This window comes from Panthera leo, chromosome B4 (assembly GCF_018350215.1).
Source record: "Panthera leo isolate Ple1 chromosome B4, P.leo_Ple1_pat1.1, whole genome shotgun sequence".
In the NCBI taxonomy this organism is placed as follows: Eukaryota; Metazoa; Chordata; class Mammalia; order Carnivora; family Felidae; genus Panthera; species Panthera leo.
Window position 1 is genome coordinate 19,852,545 of NC_056685.1, and position 23,363 is coordinate 19,875,907.

At 36.6% G+C, this 23,363-nt stretch overlaps 1 protein-coding gene across 13 annotated transcripts in view; it reads left to right on the plus strand.

Moving 5' to 3' along the window:
- The window catches only part of MLLT10 (MLLT10 histone lysine methyltransferase DOT1L cofactor), a 234,980-nt gene that overhangs the window by 146,659 nt on the left and 64,958 nt on the right, over positions 1-23,363 (plus strand). For 11 of the 13 annotated variants that reach the window (XR_006204580.1, XM_042945064.1, XM_042945063.1 and 8 more), the window contains 2 exons: positions 15,165-15,417; positions 18,743-19,312. Coding sequence is in view for 12 of the 13 variants with exons in the window: in XM_042945064.1 (XP_042800998.1) it covers positions 15,165-15,417; positions 18,743-19,312 (823 nt within the window). In the remaining variant the exon portion in view is untranslated. The remainder of the gene's footprint in view (positions 1-15,164; positions 15,418-18,742; positions 19,313-23,363) is intronic. The other 2 variants (XM_042945072.1, XM_042945074.1) reach the window with 2 other exon arrangements.

Genomic DNA, 23,363 nt, shown 5'->3' on the forward strand with positions numbered 1-23,363 from the left:
GGTACTAGGATATCCCGTATATCCCTTTTTTCCCTATTCCCACACATATATAGCCTCCCCTGTTATCAACATCCTTCAAAAAAGTGGTAAATTTGTTACTGCTGGTGAACCTACATTGACTCTTAATTATCACCCAAAGTTCATAGTTGATGTTAGGATTCACTCTTGGTGTTGTGTGTTCTATGGGTTGGACAAATGTATGGTGACACACGTATCCACTATGATAGGATCATACAGCATAGTTTCACTGCCCTAAAAAGTCCTGTTTTCCAGCTATTCATCCCTCCCACCCTCTCTAGCCCCTGGCAACCACTGATCTTTTCACCGTGTCCATAATTTTGACTTTTTCAAAATGTCGTAAGTTGGAATCATAGTATGTAGCCTTTTTGGACTGGCTTTTTTCACTTAATAATATGAATGTAAGATTCTTCTGTATCTTTTTGAGGCTTGATAACTGATTTCTTTCTAGGACTGAATAATAAGCCATTGACTGGATATACCAGTTTGTTTATCCAAAAGGACATCTCGGTTGCTTCCAGGTTTTGGCAATTATGAGTAAAGCTGCTATAAACATCTGTGTGCAGGTTTTTGTGTCGATGTAATTTTTCACTTCTTCTGGGTAAATACCAAGGAATGTAATTGTGGGATAATACGGTGTAGGAGTATGTTTAATTTTGTAGGAAACAGCCGAACTGTTTTCTAAAGTGGCTGAATCATTTGGCATTTCCAACAATGAGTTGAGAGTTCCTTTTTCTCTACATTCTCTCCAGCGTCTGGTACTATTGGTTTTTTGGATATTGGCCATCCTAATAGGTGTAGAGTAGCATGTCATTGTTTAAATTTTCATTTCTCTGCTGCCATAGGATGTGGAGTTTCTTTTCTTGTGCTTACTTGCTATCTGTATATCGTCTTTGGTGAGGTTTCAGAATTTCTGGTCCTTTTAAAAATCAGTTCATTTGCTATTGTTTTATGAAGGATTCTTTATATATTTTAGATAAGTCTTCTTATCAGGTATGTCCCTTTTTTTTATAAGTGTATTTATTTGTTTTGAGAGAGAGTGCATGCACGTGCACAAGTGTGAGAGGGGTAGAGAGAGAGGAGAGAGAGAATCCCAAGCAGGTTCTGTCCTGTCAGCACAGGGCCTGACACCGGGCTTAATGCCACAAACTATGAGATCACAGCCTGAGCTGAAACCAAGAGTCAGGCGCTTAACTGACTGAGCCTCCCAGGCACCCCCCTTTTTTTTTATTTTGAGTACAGTTGACACACTATGTTAGATTAGTTTCAGCTGTACAACATAGTGATTCAACAACTCTATATATCATGTTATGCTCACCACAAGTGTAGTTACCATCTATCACCATATAATAGTCACGAAAATGCCATCGACTGTATGCCCTATGCTGTATCTTTTAACTCCTATAACTTATTCTTTCCATAATTGGAAGCGTATGTTTCCCACTCTCCTTTATGCATTTTGCTCATCCCCCCCATACCCTTCTTCTCTTGCAACCATCATTTTGTTCCTTGTATTCATTAGGTCTGATTCTGCTTTTTGCTTGTTGATTCATTTGTTTTTTAGATTCTACACGTAAGGAATTATATGGTATTTGTATTTGTCTGACTTATTTCACTTAGTGTAATACCCTAGGTTAATTCCTGTTGCAAATGGCAAGATCTCATCCTTTTATATGGCTGCATAATACTCCGTTGTGTATTCCATCCCATTCCATATATATATAATCACATCTTCTTTATTCAGCCATCAGTGGACGCTTGCTAGCTTCTGTACTTTGGCTACTGTAAATAAAGCTGCTGTAAGAATAGAATGTGCATGTGTCTTTTCAGATTAGTGTTTTTGTTTTCTTTGGGTAGCAAATACCCAGTAGTGGAATTATTGGATCATATGGTATTTCTATTTTTATATTTTTTTGAGGAATAGAAAACTTTTATTGCATGTAAATAAAAGGGTTATTTAGTTATCTTCTGAATTCTATTTTTAGTTTGTCAGGGAACTTCCATACTATCTTCCACTGTGGCTGTAACAATTTACATTCTTAACAACAGTGCACAAAGATCCCTTTCTTGCCACATCTTTGTCAACACTTGTTGTTTATCGTCTTTTTGATTTTAGCCATTCTGATGGGTGTGAGGTGATAACTATTTTGATTTGCATATTTCTCATGATTAGTGATATTTGGCATCTTTTCATGTGTCTGTCTGCCATCTGTATGTCTTCTTTTAAAAATGTTTATTCAGGTCCTCTTGTCCACTTTGCAGTCACTTTTATTTTGTGTTCAGTTGTATAAATTCTTAACATATTTTGGATATTAACCCTTTGTCAGATATATCATTGACAGATACCTACTCTTTTTTTTTTTTTTAATGTTTATTTATTTTTGAGAGAGAGTGTGAGCAGGGGAGGGGCAGAGAGAGAGGGGGACAGAGGATCCGAAGCAGGCTCTGCACCGATAGCAGTGAGCCTGATGCAGGGATGGAACTCAGGAACCATAAGATGATGACCCTAGCTGAAGTCAGAAGCTCAACCGACTGAGCCACCCCTCTGATCCAGCAGATACCTACTCTTCCACAGTGGGTTGCCTTTTTGTTTTGTTGATGATTTCCTTTGCTGTGCAAAACTTTTATTTTGATGTAGCCCTGACAGTTTATTTTTTCTTTTATTTTCCTTGTCTGGGGAGACATATTTAGAAAAGTGTTTCTATGGCCAGTGTTAAAGATGTTTTTCGTCTAGGTTTTTGTCCTGGTTTCAGGTCTCACATTTAGGCTTATTTTTAGGTATGGTGTAAGAAAGTGGTCCAGTTTCATCCTTTTGCATGTCACTGTCCAGTTTCAGCACCGTTTATTGAAGCGACTTTCTTTTCCCCATTGTATGTATATTCTTGACTTCCTTTGTCATGGAGTTAATTGACCACATAAACACAAGTGTGGGTTTATTTCTGTGTCCTCTGTTTTGTTGATGTATGTGCCTGTTTTTGTTCAGCATTGTAGTGTTTTGATTATGACAGCTTTTTGGTAGTGTATCTTGAGATCTGGAATTGTGAAACTTCCAGCTTTGTTCTTCTTTTTCAAGATTGCTTGGGCTATTTGGGGTATTTGTGTTTCAATATGGATGTTGGTATTATTTGTTCTAGTTTTGTGAAAAATGTCAAGTATGTCTTCTTTAAGTATTTTCTCAGCCTGTGGCTGATGTTTTCATTTTCTGGATGATGTCTTTGGTAGAGCAAAAGTTTATTTTATTTTATTACTAGTTTTTAAAATGTTTATTTAATTTTGAAGGAGAGAGAGAAAGAGCTGGCTGGGGGAGGGGCAGAGAGAGAGGGAGACACAGAATCTGAAGCAGGCTTCAGGCTCCGAGTTGTCAGCACAGAGCCCAATGTGGGACTGTAACTCACAAACCTCAAGACCATGACCTGAGCCGAAGTCGGACACTCAACCGACTGAGCCACTCAGGAGCCCCAAGCAAAAGTTTTTAATTTTAATGAAGTTCGGCTTACCATTTCTTTCTTTCATGGATTGTGCTTTTGGTGTTATATCTGAAAAGTCATTGCCAAACCCAAGGTTATCCTATTTTCTCCTATGTTATCTTTTAGGAGTTTTATAGTTCTGTATTTTACATTTAGATCTATGATCAATTTCGAGTTAATTTTTGTGAAGGGTGTAAATGAATTTTATGTCTAGATTCATTTTTTGCATGGGGATAACCAGTTCTAGCCCTAGTTGTTGAAAAGCTTGTGTTTGTTCCATTGTAGTGCTTTTGCACCTTTATCAAAGGTTAGTTGACTGTAGTTATGTGGGTCTGTTTCTGAAGTTTTTTTTTTTAATCAGTTCCATTGATCTGTTTGTCTATTCTTTCAACAGCACTACACTATCTTAATTACTGGAGGGTTTTTTTTTTTTTTTTTTTTTTTTAGTTGCTGTACCTTTTAAGCAAGTCTGAAATTGAGTAATGTCACTACTTCAGCTTTATTCTTGTCCTTCACTTTTGTGTTGGCTATTCTGTATCTTTTTACCTTTTCGTATGTGCCTTAGCATCAATTTGTCAGTATCTGCAAAAATTGGCTGGGATTTTGGTTGAAATTGTATTGAATCTGTAGATCAATTTGGAGGAACTGACATCTTGACCATATTAAGTTTTGCTGTCTATGAAGTTGGGATATCTCTTCATTTATTTGATTTGTTTGATTTTGTTTATACAAGTTTTGTTGCTTTTCTCATGTAGACCTTATACATATTGTTAGATTAAAACTTTAAGTAATTTTTGGAGGTGCTTTTGTACATGGTATTGTGTTTTTAATTCAAAATTCCACTTGTTCCTTGTGAGTATATATGAAAGCAGTTTCTCTCTTTCATTTAACCTTGGTTTTGCAGTCTTTACATAATTGTTTATTAGTTCCAGGAATTTTTTGGTCAGTAATTTTGGATTTTCTACATGAACAACCATGTTCTCTATGAAAAACCACACTTTCATTTCTTCCTTCTCAATCAGTTTATATTTTATTTCCTTTTCTTGTCTTTTTACATAAACTAGGACTTCCAGTATGATGTTGTAATGGAGTGGTTCCTGATATTAGTGGGAAACCTAGTTTCTCACCATTAAGCATGATGTTAGCTGTAAGTTAACCAACTTTACCAAGTTGAGGAAGTTCCCCTTTTATTCCTAGTTTTCTGAGAGGTTTTTTTTTTAATTTTTTTTTTTTAAACGTTTATTTATTTTTCAGACAGAGAGAGACACAGCATGAACGGGGGAGGGGCAGAGAGAGAGGGAAACACAGAATGGGAAGCAGGCTCCAGGCTCTGAGCCGTCAGCCCAGAGCCCGACGCGGGGCTCGAACCCGCGGACCGCGAGATCGTGACCTGAGCCGAAGTCGGACGCTTAACCGACTGAGCCACCCAGGCGCCCCATCTGAGAGTTTTTAAACTTCACCCATTGTGAATGGGTGTTGTACTTTGTCACATGCTTTTTCTGCAGCTATTTATTTTTATTTATTTTTTAAATGTTTATTTATTTTGAGAGAGAGAGATAGAGACAGAGAGCAAGCAGGGGAGGGGCAGAGAGAGAGGGAGACACAGAATCCAAAACAGAGCTCAATGCAGGGCTCGAACTCACGGACTGTGAGATCATAACCTGAGCCAAAGTTGGATGCTTAACTGACTGAACCCCCCCATGCGCCCCTTTTTCTACAACTGTTGATATGATGTATGATTTTTTTTAATCTTGTTGATGTGATGGGTTACATTAATTTGTTTGAAGATTATTTATTTTGAGAGAGAAGGAGAGTGTGCATGATCAGGGGAAGGGGAGACAGAGAATCCCAAGTAGGCTCCCTGTTGTCAGTGCAGAGCCTGACGCTGGGCTCAATCCCACGAACCGTGAGATCCTGTCTTGGGGCTCCATCTCATGACCATGAGATCATGACCTGAGCTGAAATCAAGAGTCAGGTGCTTAACCGACTAAGCAACCCAGGTACCCCTCCATTCATTGATATTTAATCAATGAGTGTCTTCATATTTAAAGTGTTTCTTGTAGATAGCCTATAAATGAGTCTTTTTTTTTAATTTTTTTAAAAATGTTTTTATTTATTTTTGAGAGACAGAGAGAGAGAGAGAGAGAGCGAGAACGAGAGAGAGAGAGCACGAGTGGCCAGAGAGAGAGGGAGACACAGAATCCAAAGCAGGCTCCAGGCTCTGAGCTGTCAGCACAGAGCCCGACATGGGGCTCAAACCTGTGATCTGTGAGATCATGACCTGAGCTGAAATCAGACGCTCAACCAACTGAGCCACCCAGATGCCCCATAAATGAGTCTTGTTTGTTTGTTTGTTTGTTTGTTTTTTTAAATGTTTATTTATTTTTGAGACAGAGAGAGACAGAGCATGAATGGGGAAGGGTCAGAGAGAGGGAGACACAGAATCCAGAGCAGGCTCCAGGCTCCGAGCTGGTCAGTACCTTGTTAATGGCAGAATGCCCCCCCCCCCACTGTTAAAAAATGTTTTAATGTTATATTTTATATTTGAGAGAGAGAGAGAGAGAGAGAGAGAGACAGAAGAGGGGCAGAGAGAGAGAGAGGGAGACAGAATCTGAAGCAGGCTCCAGGCTCAGAGCTGTCAGCACAGAGCCTGATGAGGGGCTCGAACTCAAGAACCGTGAGATCATGACCTGAGCCAAAGTCAGATGCTTAACCGACTGAGCCACCCAGGTGTCCCATAATGGTCTTTCTCCTTGCCAGGCTTCTTTGAGGGAGCCATTCTGCCGGGCCCTGGTTGGAAAGGGAAGAGCGGATCTATTGTGGGAGAGGGAAAGCAGCAGAGCAAGTACAACTTCCCAGTTATCTGTCAGGCGTGGAAGGGGAGAGGTGACCCTCCTCCTAAGGGTTTTAATTGAGTTTTTTTTTAAATGGTTCCATTTTCTTTCATTTCTTAATATATCAATTATACTTTTTTCATAGTTGCTCTACTGTTTGCAGTATATATAAATATAGAGCTAATCCAAGTTCACTTTCAAATAATTCTACACCACTTCACAGTTAGTACCTGTACCTTGTAATGACAGAATATTCCTAAATTCCTCCCTCCCATCTTTTCTGTCAATGCTGTCATTCATTTCAGTTATACAGAAGCACATGTAAGCGTATATGTGCTTAAGACTATACATTCAAACATATTGTTGCTATCATTACTTTGAACACTGTTAGATCAAGTAAGTATAAGAAAAATCAGAGTTTTAATTTTACCTTTGTTGATTCATTCTCTGATGCTCTTCTTTATATAAATCCAAATGTCTGAGCTGTATCATTTCCTTCTCTCTGAAGAATTTCTTTTCACATTTCCTGCAAGGTAGACCTATGGCAACAACTTCCCTCAATTTCTGTTTGTTTGAGAAAGTCTTTGTTTTCACTTTTGGAGGATGATTTTGCAGTGTACAGAATGCTAGGTCTTTTCTCCCTCTCAACACATTATTTCATATCATTCTCTTCTTGGTTGTATTATTTCTGAGAAGTCAGATGTAATTCTTATCTTTGCTACTTCATGGATAAGGCTTTTTCCCCTTCCAGCTTCTTTTCAGTACGCGCGCGCGCGCGCGCGTGTGTGTGTGTGTGTGTGTGTGTGTGTGTGTGTGTATTATCTCTGATTTCTTGTAGTTTGTGATATACATACCTAGGTGTATTTTTTTGACACGTGTCTTACTTGGTAGTCTCAGAGCTTCCTGGATTTGTGGTATGGTTTCTGACACTAATTTGGGAAATTTGTAGTCTTTTTTGATTCAAATATTGCATCTCCGTTCTCCTGTCCCCTCCCGTCTGTTCCCTTCCTCTCCCCTCCTCTCCCCTCCCCCCCTCTTCTCTTCCCATCTCTTCTGTCCTCTTAAGTTTTTTTACATGCTGGACCAGAATCCCAGAAGTGTTAATATAGGCATTTAATACTACAGACTTTGTTCTAAGCACTACTTATGAATTTTGATATGTTGTATTTTCGTTTTTATTTAGTTGAACAATACCTTGTGGTGTCCTTTTGATTTCTCATTGATCCATGGGTTATTTACACGTAGATTATTTACTTTTGAAACATTTGGAAACTTTTCACATATTTTTTTATACTGACTTCTAACTTAATATCTTTGTGTTATATAATTTCTTTTAAGTTTTTTAAGATTAAAAAAATGACACACAATATGGATTATTGTGTGTAATGTCCTGTGTGCTTTTAAAAAGAATGTGTATTCACTCTGCTCCTCATATATGGAGTTTTTCTATAAATGTGAGGTCAAGTTGATTTATACTGTTTAAGGTCTCCATATGCTTACTTATATTTTCTGTGTACTTGTTCAGTTACTGAGAAGAGGCTTTGGATCTCTCTTACTGTAGTTATGGATTTTATTATTTTTCCCATTTTCTTTTTCTGTCAGTTTTAATTTATTTTGAAGGTCTCTTATTAGGTGCAAAAGCGTTTAGGATTTTTTATCCTCTTGATAAATAGGTCTCTTTATCCTGGTAATATTCCTTGTTCTGAAATTTATTTTGTTTGTACTAATGTTGTGAATTCAGCTTTCTTTTAATCAGTGTTAAATTGATATTTCTTTCCCACACTTGCACTTTTGATATCTTTGTGTCTTTATATTTACATTTTAAAAAAAAGTTTATTTATTTATTTTGAGAGAGAAAGCAAGCAGAGGAGGACAGAGAGACGGAGAGAGAGCATCCCAAGCAGGCTCTGCACTGTCAGCGCAGACCCCGTCGCGGGGCACAATCTCAGGAACTGTGGAATCCTGGACTGAGCCGTAATCAAGAGTCTGACACTCCCCTAACTGAGCCACCCTTAAAGTGGTTTTCTTATAGGCAGCGTATAGTCTCGAGTTTCTTTTTTCAGTGTTATAATCTTTGCCTTTCACTGGAGTGTTTAGTTAATTAGCATATGATTATTGATATTCTTGTATTTAAAGCTATCATTTGCTAATCCTTATTATTGGCCTGTTTCATCTTTTTTTTCTGTCTTTGTCATTGAATATTTTTTATGATTCCATTTTGGCTGCTTAGTAATGATTCTTTGTTATTTTATTTATTGATTGCTTTGGGGTTTATGTCATACATGTTTTAATTTATCAGAATCTGCCTTCAAATGATATTATGCCATTTCACATATTGTGTAAGCATATATAATTCAGGGTTGCCCGGGTGGCTCAGTCAGTTGGGTGTTGACTCTTAATTTGGGCTCCCAGGCATGGGATTGAGCCCTGGGTCTGGCTCTGCACTGAGTGTAGAGTCTACATAAGATTTTCTCTCTCCCTCTGCCCCCTCCCCTGCTTATGCGTGTACATGTGTTTTTTCTCTCTCTCAAGAAAAAAAAAAACAAAACAAAAGAATATACAGTTTAGAATTTACATACTTGTAATTCTACCTTTTTTGGTTCTGTGCTATTTTTGTCATATTTAAAATTTTTTTATATATTATTAAACCTCACAATTGTTACTAATTTTACTCTAAGCCTTCAGTTATAAAGAGATTAAATATTTAAAAAGTCTTTTTTTTCCCCCCCAAACTTTATTTATCTTGAGATAGCACAAGCATGGGAGGGGCAGAGAGAGGGAGAGAGAGAGCATCCCTGAAATCAAGAGCCAGTTGTTTAACGGACTGAGCTCCCCAGGCACCCCGAAGAAGTCTTTTATATTTACCCATGTAATTACTGTTTCTAGTGTTCCTAATTACTTTGTGTAGATCCACATTTCTTTTGTTGTTTTCTTTCTGCCTAAAAGACAGCCTTTAGCATTTATTGTAGTCTTGCTTTGCTGATTAGTTCTTTTAGCTTTTTTTGTTTGTTTGTTTGTTTAAAATCTGGAAGGCAATTAAAGTTGACCTTTGAAGAATGTAGTGGTTAGGACCCCCCCCCCCCCCCATAGTAGAAAATCTGCATATAATTTTTGACTTCCCTAAAACTTAACTTCTAATAGTCTGCTGTTGACCTAGAAGTTTTACTGATAACGTAAACAGTCAATTAACACATATTTTGTATATGTATTATATACTGTGTTCTCACAATAATATAAGGTGGAGAAAAGAAAATGTTTTTAAGAAAGTGATATGGAAAAGCAAATACATTCACAGTGGTGTTTTGTATTTATTGAAAAAATTGTATAAATGAAGTCATACAGTTGAAACTGGTGTTGTTTAAGGGTCAGCTATATATTTTGCCTTTGCTTTTGAAAAAATATTTTAGCTTGGTATAGAATTCTAGGTTAAAAGTTTTTTTTGTTTTTTTTAAGTTCATTTATGTTGAGAAGGAGAAAGAAAGTATGCACAAGTGGGGGAAGAGCAGAGAGACAGGGAGAGAGAGAATCCCAAGCAGGCTCCCTGCTGTCAGTGCAGAGCCTGCTGCTGGGCTGCAGCTCACAAACTGTAAGATCATGACCTGAGCTGAACATCAAGAGGCAGATGCTTAACCAACTGAGCCACGCAGGTGCCCCTGTTTCTTTGGTCTTTAAAGATTTTTTATTTACTCTTGTTTTCTAACCTGCATTATTTCCATGAGAAATCTGTTTTCATTCTTAACTTTGTTTCTTAGCAGATAAAGCATTTTTTTTTTCTTTTTCAAAACTCCCTGGCTGTTCTTACCATTTTCTCGTTATTGTTGGTTTTTAATGATAAGTAGTTTGATTGTGATGTGGATTTGTGGATTTTTCTTCATGTTTCTTGCGCTTGGAGTTAGTTGATCAGTAGTAGATTTTATAGTTTTCATCAAATTTTATAATTTTTTTCCTGCTTCTTCACATTTTTTCCCTCCTACTTTCCTTTGGGTACTCCAGTGACATAGGCTGCTTAACCTTGTCCCACAGCTCACTGATTCATCCCTGTACTCCAAAACTCCCCTTTTAAAGTCTTCATTCCTTCTGTGCTTCATTTTTGATAGTTCCTGTGCTTTGTTCTTAGACTTGTGTGTGTGAAAAATTTGTGGCTTTTATCAGACACTTGAATACTACATAATTAAAAAAATATTTTAGCCAGCATTATTACATTGGATCATGTTGGTAGAAGACATACAACTGTTGGTGGTTTCTTTTCCCTCTGCCTCTTTCTCCCAAATATGGATTACAGGCAACTAAAGTTTTGAAAATATCTGTTTTTTTGGCTAGCCTGTTATAGAATCATTGTTGACTTGTGAGTCTAATTTAAAATTTTTTGAAGTTGGGTGTATTTTTGGCTCCAGTGAATACTGTTTAGTAGGTATACCAATTGCATCTTATCTGAGGACTAACAATTGTAGCTAGCCATAAAACAAAAAATCATACATGTTCTAAATATTTAAAAGATTCATTAAGTTGCCTGTAAATCACAACATAAACCGAAGTATGTATGCCTTTCCTTAGAGACTCTCAATAAGACCAAATATGCAGTTTTATCTCCAGTGGAAAAGGGGGAAAAAAAGACCGTATTTTATTCAGTCAAGTTCCAAATGAAGTAGTTTGTATTTTGTGGGTTAATTTACATGGAAGATGTGTATTTTTAAGCACTAGAATTGCTCTCAGCAGTGAGATGCTCATGCAACGAGAGTTATTTAGGTTGAGAAACTAAGGAAAGAGTAGATTTGTGGCATTAGGTTACTCCTTGTGTCTCAGCTCCTCCCCACGGCCCTCTCTTACTTCTTTTCCACTTCTTGATTTTGATTAGATTGTGTATTTGTAATGGAATTCCACCATTCCATATTATTTAAACTGTGTATTATGGAACAGATATGCCTTTTTTTTTTAATTAAAAAATTTAAAAAAAAAATTTTTTTTTTTTAACGTTTATTTATTTTTGGGACAGAGACAGACAGAGCATGAACAGGGGAGGGGCAGAGAGAGAGGGAGACACAGAATCGGAAGCAGGCTCCAGGCTCTGAGCCATCAGCCCAGAGCCCGACGCGGGGCTCGAACTCACGGACCGCGAGATCGTGACCTGAGCTGAAGTCGGATGCTTAACCGACTGAGCCACCCAGGCGCCCCTAAAAAAATTTTTTTAAATGTTTGTTTTTGAGAGAGAGCACAAGCAGGAGAGGGGCAGAGAGAGAGAGGGAGACACAGAATCCAAAGCAGGCTCCAGGCCTTGAGGTGTCTTCTAAGAACCTGACACGGGGCTCAAACTCGCGAACTGTGAGATCATGACCTGAGCTAAAGTTGGATGCTTAACCAGCTGAGCCACCCAGGTGCCCCTGGAACAGATACTCTTGAATTAACTTAGAAAGGTGGAGTTAAGGTGGAGATCTCTTTTTGAGTAAAATCATACAGATTTTTCCCTCTTGTTGTGTGTAATTTTTAAAAAGAGCTGTTAGAATCTTTAGCTAAAGTTTTATGTTTTTCTTGTTGAAACATCTGGTATTTCGGGGGGCACCTGGGTGGCTCAGTTGGTTGAGCATCCAGCTTTGGCTCAGGTCATGATGTCACAGTTCCTGGATTTGAGCCCCACGTTGGGCTTGGCACTGTGACAGCATGGAGCCTACTTGCATTCTCTGTCTCACTCTGTCTGTCCCTACCCTGCTCACATGCACTCCCTCTCAAAAATATATAATAACTAAACATTTTCTTAAACCTTTGATAATTTTTAAAACTTAGAAATAACTTTTTAAAAAAGAAAATGTTATGGGAGCGCCTTCAGTCAGTTAGGCATCTGACTTCGGCTCAGGTCATGATCTCGTGCTCTGTGAGTTCAAGCCCCGGGTCGGGCTCTGTGCTGGCTGCTCAGAGCCCGGAGCCTGCTTCAGATTCTGTGTCTCTCCCTCTCTTTGCCCCTCCTATGCTCATGCTCATGCTCATGCTCATGCTCTGTCTCTGTCTGTCTCTCAATAATAAAAAAAACGTTTAAAAAGAAATGTTACGATTTTGTTTAGTATGACTTTTGTCAGTGAAATTTGCTTAATTTGTATTCATTGCTTTCTTTGTAATACCTTTTCTTCCATGTGGCATATTTTCATTGGGTTTATGGACATATGTATACTTCAAGGGTAAGCAAGGATATTCTATTAAATGAGTGGGAAAATTGACCAACGCTAGTTTAGGTTGGTATGTGGAAATAGTATATTTTTGTGTTTGGTTCTCCACCCAGTTTTTTCTTCTTTGCTTATTTGGTACATGGTCAAAGGACATGAATGAAGAACATCACTGCGTTTTCTTTAGATGACTTTTAAACTTCATTAGGCTTGTATGTGAATGGGATGGAGAACCTCAACTCGTTATTAGAAAAAAGTATTTGAAAAGTAAAGTAGGTGGTTCCCAAAGTGACCCTGCCCAGCATGGAAACATTCATGTTTCTAAAGTAATCCATGAAGTTTGTTTTTGTAAGTTTATTTATTTATTTTGAGAGAGAGTATGCAAGCAGGAGAGGGGCGGGTCGGGGGGATGGGTAGAGAGAGAATCCCAAACAGGCTCCGCACTGGCAGCACAGAGCCAGATGCGGGGTTTGAACTCATTGACCATGAGATTGTGATCTGAGCTGCAGTCACATGCTTGACCAACTGAGCCACCTAGCCCTCCCCCCCACCTTTTAAAGTTTATTTATTTATTTTGAGAGTGTGCAAGCAGGAGAAGGGTGGAGAGAGAAAGCATCCCAAGCAGGCTCCTCGCTGCCAGCACAGAGCCTGACGCGGGGCTCAGATGCACGGACCGTGAGGTCTTGACCTGAGCCGAAGTTGGACATAAAGCAATCCATGAAGTTTAATCAGCCTAAACATGATTGGCTTTCTCCTAAAACTTACTCTGGGACCTTTCTTTCTCATTTGTGGAGTCTCTGTTATTAGAATAGTGATTGGTTTGTTTTTATGAGATAACGTCTCTTGTACTTGATGAAAATCTGTTTGACAGTGTGATGATGTGGAGTGAGGACAGTATCAAGACCAAGTAGCAGACAAGTAGTAGTGAAGAATGTTTGATTTGCGGAGCATTTGAAGTCTTCTTTCTTTCTGCATTTTGAACGTTGATTTTGCTACAGATGCCGACTATTTTGACACCTGATTTTAGCATCTCTTTCTTGTTTTTCACATTTATCTGATGGTTTGTATTGAGTGGTTTGTATTACAGCAGAGATTTCATTTTTTTTAATTTATTTCATGTTTGTTTATTTTTGAGAGAGAGAGAGAGAGCGCGCAAGCGAGCGAGTATGCAGAGGAGGGGCAGAGAGAGAGAGACACGGAATCTGAAGCAGGATCCACGCTCTGGGCTGTCAGCACAGAGCCCGATGCGGGGGCTCTAACACGAACTGTGAGATCATGACCTGAGCCAAAGTCAGATGCTTAACTGACCCAGGCGCCCCTACATCAGAGATTTTAGATAGATGATTCAGAAAAATATTTATTCATTTATTTATTCAGCAGAAATTTAGGGCTGTTTGTCTTTCAGGCATTTAGTGAACGTAAACAGGGACAACAAAAATCCTGACCCATTGGACTTACAAACCTTATACTTCTTTTTTTCTTTTTTAGTGTTTATTTATTTATTTTGTTAGAGCATGAGCAGGGGAGGAGCAGGTGTGGGGTGAGAATCCCAAGTAGGCTCTATGCTGTCAGTGTAGAGCCTGACGTGGGGCTTGATCCTGTGAACTGTGAGCTCATGACTTGGCCTGAAATCAAGAGTTGGATGCTCAACGGACTTAGCCACCCAGGCACCCCAGACCTTTTAGTTTGAAGCATGTTGATTAATATACGTCTGTTAGAACACATTCTCACCTTTCATAGTCATTTAATTTACTATTATTTGCATATACCTTGTCTTAAAAATGATTGTTAAACTAATTGGAAATGATTGGAAACTAATTGTTTAGACAGGTCTTTATTTTGTATTTTTCCTAAACATATCTAGATCATGGGGGTGATTACAGATCCGTTTTAGGGTATATAATACTTTCTTTCAATTTTTTTTTTAATGTTTATTTTCGGGGAGGTGGGGAGGAGGGACAGAGAGATGGAGAGAAAGAATCCCAAGTAGGCTCCATGCTCAGTGCAGAACCCCATGCCAGGCACATTCCTACGACCTTGAGATCATGACCTGAGCTAAAATTAAGAGTTGGACGCTTCACTGACTAAGCTACCCAGGCGCCCCAATACTTTTAATTTTTAAAAATCTTAACTGCAAAGTATAACAGTTCCTTCATCTTAATACTTGGAAGAAATGGTTTGTTTTAAAGGCTTTAATCTTTCTGTTTTGGAAGGTAGCCTTCACCTGAATTAAAGATTCTTGCTCTGACCTGTGCTGAAGCCTTATAATCTCATGGATCTACTCCTCTAATGAATTTGTAGCACTTTATTTCTCGCTCATTGTTGCCTTTGTGCTGAACGTTAAAGCTGATGGTAATTTCATGACTAGGAAGTAGTTTTTTCTTATTGAAAATTGTGTTGCTTGAGAAGCAAGTACCTTCAATACTAAAACTGTGTTGCTGAAGAACTATAACTAATATGTACTTTAACTTATTGTTGCAATGTATAAATATTTGCAATAGACTAAAATAATTATTTTCATGTGATTTTCTTAGGTGGTCTCACTTACTTTATAACTGAAACTTTAATATGTTTATCTTAGAAGCTGAACAATTATTTATTATTATTAATATGCCTCCCCCTCCGCCCACCTATAGCTAAAATCTAATCCGCTCTTTTTTTCTTTCAACTTCCTTTCTCAATCAAAATGTTAGACTTATACAAGCACTAGCAGCAACTCTATATCTGGATCATTGAAGCGTTTGGAAGATACTGCAGCTCGATTTACAAATGCAAACTTCCAGGAAGTCTCTGCGCACACAACTAGTGGAAAAGATGTTTCAGAGGCTAGAGGGTCAGAGGGAAAAGGGAAGAAATCTTCAGCTCACAGCTCAGGTCAAAGGGGAAGAAAGCCTGGTGGCCGAAATCCAGGAACGACTGTGTCAGCAGCTAGTCCTTTCCAGCAAGGTATTAATTATGATGTTTTAGTTAACATAATTGTTCTTGCGATGATCAGTAGCAGTTAAGTTTTGTAAAATAATTTATTTTTTCTTTATAACTAATGGATAATTGGAGATTATTTTACGAATAGTTGCTGTAGTGAGATTACTTAAGACTAGTCTTCCTTGTTAAAATGTTTCTGGGACCTTTTATGTTATGACATGTGCTTCCAAAGCTGAATTGTAAATTTTAATGTTTAAATAGATGTGGAATAAAGTTTAAGTTTGGGGAGAAAAAAAGAATAAAAGCTGGAGTTTTCCTTTCTGCTCTATAGAACAGTCTTTGTTTTTAATAAATTGTTATCATTTATCTTTCCTAATTAAACACTAGAATAGTTAAAGCATATATTTTTAGTAAGTAAACAAATACTGCGTAATTTGTAGGGAATCTAAATAGTTCTCAGAAAATAATAGCTGTTGATTATTAATGCATTTATTACAAAGTTTGAAGTTTAAAGTAGAATTTTGCTAAGTTTACATATTCTTTTAGTAAGGCTACTATAACAAGATGCCCATTTAATTTTGAATTTTAGTTTAACAACATTATTTTTCAGTATGTCTCAAAGAAATGCATGGAAAATATTTATACTGAAAAAATAATCTGTTCCTTAACTAAAATTCAAAATTAACTGGGCATGCTGTATTCTATACGATAACCCTATTTTATGGAGAACAGAATAACGCAGCTAAACTTTACAATCCATTAACCCTATGTTCTAGGTTTTTATCTTGTGTTAATCTTTAAGAATTTTTTTTTAATGTTTGTTTATTTTTGAGAGAGAGAGAGAAGGCGCGCACGCGCGCAAGCAGGGGAGGGGCAGAGAGAGAGGGAGACACAGAATCCGAAGCAGGCTCCAGGCTCTGCGCTGTCAGCACAGAGCCCAGCGCGGGGCTCGAACCCATGAGCGATGAGATCATGACCTGAGATGAAGTTGGATGCCTAAGTGACTGAGTGACCCAGGCGCCCCTATTTTGTGTTAATTTTTAACTTGAACATAAATATTTTGAGAAATATAAATGTTAAAAACTGTTGGAGATAAATGTATTAGTGAAGTGTCCAATATATATACCTCCTTCCCCCAGTTTTTTGCCCCCTAGGAATAAACGAGAGGGGACAAGTTGTCTTTTTCTTTACTTTCAGCTTTTGCTGTTAATAAAAATTTGAATATGTAGAGAGACGGCTAAGTGCTGATCTTTCATTAAAAAGTTTATATATTTTAAAGTAAATTATTTTGGGCTTCAGGATTTTCAAGTCCTAGATTTTTTTTTTTTTTAATTTTTGCCTTATATTACAAAAAAATCAGACAAGTAGAAAAAGAAATAAAATGCCAAACCTGCTGTTTTAGTTTAATACATTTACTTTATATTTGTTGTTATTTTTATTCCACTGTGGGAAATAAGTAGTAAAACCTTAATTATTTTTAATGTAACTATTTACATTTTGAATGTGATATTAACGAATTCAGTTATCTCTTTTCTATAATTAAGACCTTATTTTCCACTGTTAAAAATTGCATTTTTTAGTTTTTAATCTTTGAAGTACTAATCCATTTAGAAAAGAAACACCTCATTTTCTTGAAGTTTATAATGTTGAAGAGTCTTTTCCTGCCTCTGTTGAGACATGGTAGAATGATGTTATGTTTTCATATCTGAGGTAATATTCAATAAAAGTTTTAAAAGTTGAAATTTAAAGATAGGGTATTTAAGATGCTTGGTTTTATTTTTTTCATTGTGGGCAATATGTGAATTTTAGAAAATACATGTTAAAGTATTGCATATACTAAATGTTTGAAAGTATTTGCTACACTGTAGTGAGCTTTTAACACCAGCTGTAAAAACAAAAATGTGTGGAAAAAAGACAGATGGTGACAGATCAGAATGGATAATAAAGAATTTCTTTATAGTTGCTAATTAAGTGGCAAATTAGTTATCCTTAAATGATTGATGTAATGTAAATGGCTTCTTAATATGTATGTTTTTCTATACAGCTATAACTTGAAAATGCTCACATAGGTACAAATAATTTTGTAAGTGAATAAAATGGATATTCTCTTCAAAGAGTTAAATTTTAGACCTATTAATGTTCTTCCTTTATAAGCCATTTCAGAAGAGCTTAAGATTTAAAATTCAAAACCTTGAAACTTTAGTTAAAAAGAAATTCTTTCTTGTGTGTGGGGGAAAATACTGTTGTAAATATTTAGGTGGATTTATGTGTGATTATATTTTAATGTGCTCTGCAATAAAATTTAACCCTTAGCTTGAAATTTCCCTTCCATTCTGATGCAACACTTTATTTTGAGCTTTTGTTTTTAAGACATTAATTAAAATATGATACAGTGTAAGTTTTATGGAACATATTAGATGTGTGGTCACAACTGAGTCTGGTGAGCCTAGAGACAGTTTGGTGAATTGGGATGGTGGACCAAACTATTGTTTCATCCCAGCCATATTGTTTTTCTGCCAAGTAACTAAGAACCTTTATCTTACAGTGGCATAGTGGGCTACTAATGTTCTTTAAAGAGTGAGGAGAGAAAAAGCAGTTGTGAAAGGGATTCCTTAGGGTGCCTCTCTTATGATTTTACTTTCATAAAAGCAATCGCACAGTGTTAGTGGCTGATTTCTTTATGCAGCTGCAGAGGAAGTGGACTGGGAGAATGTAAGGTACATAGATTAGGGTTCCATGTGATCATTATTATTTTATCAAATCCATGTTTTGGTGGGGTAGAGTAACTGAATGGCAATACTCACTAACACTGTCTTGAAGTTAAAACTCGGAACTTAAAATCTAACAACGTCTTTTGGTTCTGGGTGTGTGTTGGGAACATTTAAATCTTCAGTAATTGAAAAAGAGGAAGTTCTCCCAGTTATTCAGATTAACGGTAGTAGTCTTGTCAAACTCTCTTTGAGAATTGCTGTTCTTCAGTCCTTCCTCCAGCATACACAGGTATTTGGGGAAACACTGAGGAATGTTGCCATAGCAAAAGGTAGGTCGAATAAAGCACATCTTTTGTCTTGGTCACTGTAGAAGTAATAGCTTACAATTTAAGAGTTAATACTCAGTTTAATAACTATGAAATGACATATTTTTTAAAGAAAGTTTTATAGATAAACTTGATTTCATAATCACCTTTTTTAAACTCTACTTTGTTACATAGTGTTATCCTAAGTTTTATAGTTAGTTTTTTCTTCTCCATCTCTTTTTGATGATTGTATCATTTCTATTGCTCATGGGAACTTTTGCATCCAATTTTTTTCTTTTCCTATCCCCCCCCCCCTTTTTTATTTTACTACAGGCAGTTTTTCAGGAACTCCAGGCAGTGTAAAATCATCTTCGGGAAGTTCAGTACAGTCTCCCCAGGATTTCTTGAGCTTTACAGACTCAGATCTGCGTAATGACAGTTATACTCACTCCCAACAGTCATCATCAACCAAAGATGTACATAAAGGAGAGTCTGGAAGCCAGGAAGGGGGGGTAAATAGTTTTAGTTCCATAATGGGTCTCCCTTCGACCTCAGCTGTTATTTCACAGCCTAAAAGCTTTGAAAATTCACCTGGAGATTTGGGTAATTCCAGCCTTCCTACAGCAGGATATAAACGGGCTCAAACTTCTGGCATAGAAGAAGAAACTGTAAAGGAAAAGAAAAGAAAAGGAAGTAAACAAAGTAAGCATGGGCCTGGTAGACCTAAAGGAAACAAAAATCAAGAGAATGTTTCTCATCTCTCAGTTTCTTCTGCTTCACCAACATCATCGGTAGCATCAGCTGCAGGAAGTGTAACCAGCTCTAGTCTTCAGAAATCTCCTACCTTGCTCAGGAATGGAAGTTTACAAAGTCTTAGTGTTGGCTCGTCTCCAGTTGGTTCAGGTAGGGATTTGCCCCCACCCTCCCCCTTTTTTTTTTACTTATGCCCCCCGTCCCCTTTCTTGTACCCCAAAAGGGAAATTAAGCTATTATTATGTTAATACTTTGAGTTGCTGAATGACATTTACTTGTCTGAATGAAAAGAAAATTGTGTCATGTAAGATCTTAGACAGTTCGGTATTTGGACAAGATGTTTGGCACTAATCTGATAGTTTGCTTAACTAAAAACAGGCTGAATAGTTTATTTATTGGTCATTCAGTTCTTATGAAATACCTGGAATTAATTTCCCATTTTTGTTTTTGCTTTACCTGCAAGTATTTTAAAACCAACTCAGAATTCACAATTGAGGTGTGAGAGTTTTGCATAGGTTTGCACTGTTTTTGATTGGTGCTTGTGTTGGGGCTTCCGTTCTCTAAAGTTTACATTGTTTTAGTTTTCTCAGTTCCTCACACAAATTCTACTTGAAGTACTCCATCTGGAATATTTTTTAATCAGTAATAAATGATTTGAAAAATGGACTTTAACAGCCATATTTTATTTCAGGAGATACCTGAAATGATTTATGTTCATTTTGTTTTCAAGTATGTTTAGCAGTTTTGTTTTGTTTTTTTACCATTGACTTTACTATAGTATGAATGAATTTTATATATGTTGTTACATCATTGGGATGCCTCTTTAACCTATACTTTGCATTATGAATATTTTCAGTTCTTACAGATTTTAAGGTTCATGTTTTTAGACACAAACTTAACAGTTTAGATATTACCTGAATGCCAACATCTGTCTTTTAAATTGTTCTGGAATTTGAGGTAAATGGGAATTTGCTCCCATTCTAAGGGAGTAAAGAGCATATGTAAAGGTCAGAAGTGAAAATTATTAACTATAAGTATCATTTGTGCTAGGGTCTGTTAATGCTTTATGTTTATTACCTTGTTTAATCCCTACACAAGTTTTACAAAATATGGGCTATTTATTTGCCCCTTTTACAGCTGATAATCCCAAGGCTTAGATAGGTAAAGTAAATTGCCCAAGATCACAACGGACAATTTCTTTCTTTCCGTTTTTCTTAGCCAGCTTCATTGCCACAGTGGATCTGTTTGTTTTTGAGGAATGAGTAGAAACTGTGACAGGATTGTTTCATTAGAAGCATTAAGGATGGATTTAGAGCATGATTTCTCAATCTTGGCACTGTTGACCTTTTGGCCGGGACAATTCCTTACTGTGCAGTCCTGTCCTGTGCATTGGTAGGGCACTTATCAGGATCCCCAGCCTCTACCCACTAGATGCCAGTAGCATCCAAAATTCCCCTTCACCCCTCAGTAGTGACAATCAAAAAATGTTGGGGGAAGGGTGCAAAATCTAAACCCACTATTTTAGAGGGGAATAATTCAAATTGTAATGAGAAATAAATCCATTGAAAAAATTTATATTTTATTTTTATATTTTTATATAAAAATCTGAATATACATTTTATTTATATGTGTTCTTTTAGACCAAAGGGTTTAGCAACTAGGATTAACCCCTAGTCACAACAAAATAAATTTAGACAATTTACTTAAAAAATTGAGTTCATACTCATTTTTTAGCAAGAGACGTAAGTAATCAGGTGAATAACTTACTAAGAAAATTAAGCCTGAATTTGCTTTTGTGAAGAGATCCTCACTGATTTCCTATATACATAGAAGCATAGTCTGAATATTACTGCATTTCAGAAATTGCACTGATTCGAATAGATCCTGTTTGAAATACACATCCTCAAGTTAATGGAGTTAAATCTTGATTTACATCTCTGAAAAGATTTTCCTGTTACAGATTTAGGGAGATTTTAGCCATGGGAGATTGTGTTCTTTTCACAATAATTACTTTCTGAGGGCAATGTTTGTGGTATATCTATAGGAGAAAAGCATGAATTTGTGTCTTTTTAACCTCACCGTTAGGTAAAGAAATTTAGGGAGAAACTCCCATAAATATCATTTCATTAAAGTAAATGATGTAAATTTAGACTTGCCAAGATTTTTTTTTTTCTTAAAATTGTGTTTAAAAATAACTGAAGATTTATGTTTTGTTAAAGCTATAATCATGGACTAAGATTACTTAAAATGATTTGAGATAATATATCCTTAGTATACATTTTAATAAAAGTTTTATGACTAGATCAGAGCATACCCTTATTGATAACCTCACTACTAAAAAGTCTATTCCTTACTTAGAAGAACCTGGCTAAATACCATGGATATTTAGGAATTATGCCCTCTAAATCATAAGTTAAGAATTGTTAACCGCTGTTGACACATAGTATGTACTACACAGTGTCTTTTTGTTTTCTTTTTGTTTTTCAATGTTTATTTTTTTGAGAAAGAGAGAAACAGAGTGAGAGAGGAGCCAAAAATTTGAGCCAATAATTTCACTTGCAAAGTTGAATGTCTTACTAGTATGAAAATGCTAAATTTTCTTTGAACTAATTTTAGATTGAGAAGTTAGTAGTTTTGTAGTTTTAAAACCGGGAAAATTTTTTTCCCATATAAGTAAGTAGGAGGGAGAAATGTATACTGTATACTGTGTTATCCAGAATTGTTTTTGCATGATGACCTTTTCAAAAGATTTGTTTGCTTTCACGACAAGTGGATAATTTAGTAATGATGAAGGTGACCTTTGTAAGCACTTGTTGGCTATGATGTTAGACTATAACATGCTCTATATAATCGTAGCTTCATGAGGCAAGGGGGTCTGTTTGTCATGTTCATCGCTGTCTCCTCACTGCCAGCACAGTGCTTTGTATATAATAGATTGTAAACATATTTTTTTAAAAATGAATGAATACTATTAGTAATTACCAAGAACATGTCATGTGGTTAGTAGTACCTGTGTGATTTTTAACTTCTAAGTGTTTATAGCCAGGTTGCAAGTGAAATTATTTATTTATTTATCATATAGTATTACAGACCAGTTTAGGATGTGTTAATTAAGTTGGAAAAGACCATAGAGAAGTTGGGATTTGAATTACACTTCGGAGTAGGCAGAGAAACGCCCACAGCAGTATCAGAAAAGAAAGTAAAGTTGTATTTGAAGGATAAATCTAATTGAAACAAGAAACTTGTGTTTGTGGGATAGGTGGAGGTAATGTGGACTAAGTAGGACAGGATGAGTTTGTGGGAAGTTGAAGGTCAGGCCGAAGAAATCCATCTTCCAGGCTGGTCTTAGAATAGACATCCTGGACTTAATTCTGGCAACTTACTGTTAAAAGAACTTCAATGACAGAAAAAAATACATTGCTTCCATCAGCTTGCAGTAATCGTTAATGTCCTGTATTTGAAAGCACCTAACAGTTTCCAAAGAACTCTTAATTAGTATCTTACTTGTTCCTAAGAACAACCTTGTGAAATAGGGCAGCTGCTATTATCATTGTTGTATGTTCTCTGATTTTACCACAACTAGGATATATAGCAGAAGTAGAATCAGATCCTTGTAATGTGATTGTCTTAAAATTGTTAGAAGCATTGACTTAATAGTAATCAAAGTTTTATCATGACATATTCAAATTATAGTAGCATGTATGTAGCAAAATATTTCTTCTAGGAACTTCAGATCCTGTCAGAGTAGAAATCCAGAAAATATCTGTAAGCTCCTTGTCTGATCAAGGGTTTGGATTGTAAGATTTTTATTATAAGTTGAAGTACATCTTGATAAGTGATTTACTGTTATAGTGACTTGTACAAAATGGGAAATCAGTGTGTTGTTTTAAGTGGCTACTAAAGGTTGTAAGCTTGGGTGTATAGATTATGTTAAGCTTTTTTTTTTTTTTTTTAATGTTTTTATTTTATTTTTGAGAGAGACAGACACTGTGAGTGGGGGGAGGGGCAGAGAGAGGAGGAGACACACCATCTGAAGCAGGCTTCAGGCTCTGAGCTGTCAGCAGAGACCCCGATGCAGGGCTGGAACTCACGCAGGGCTGGAACTCACGGACAGTGAGGTCATGACCTGAGGCTGAAGTCGGACACCCAGGTGCCCCTGTGTTAACCTTTTTTTTTCCTATACGTATTCTAGACAAGTAGA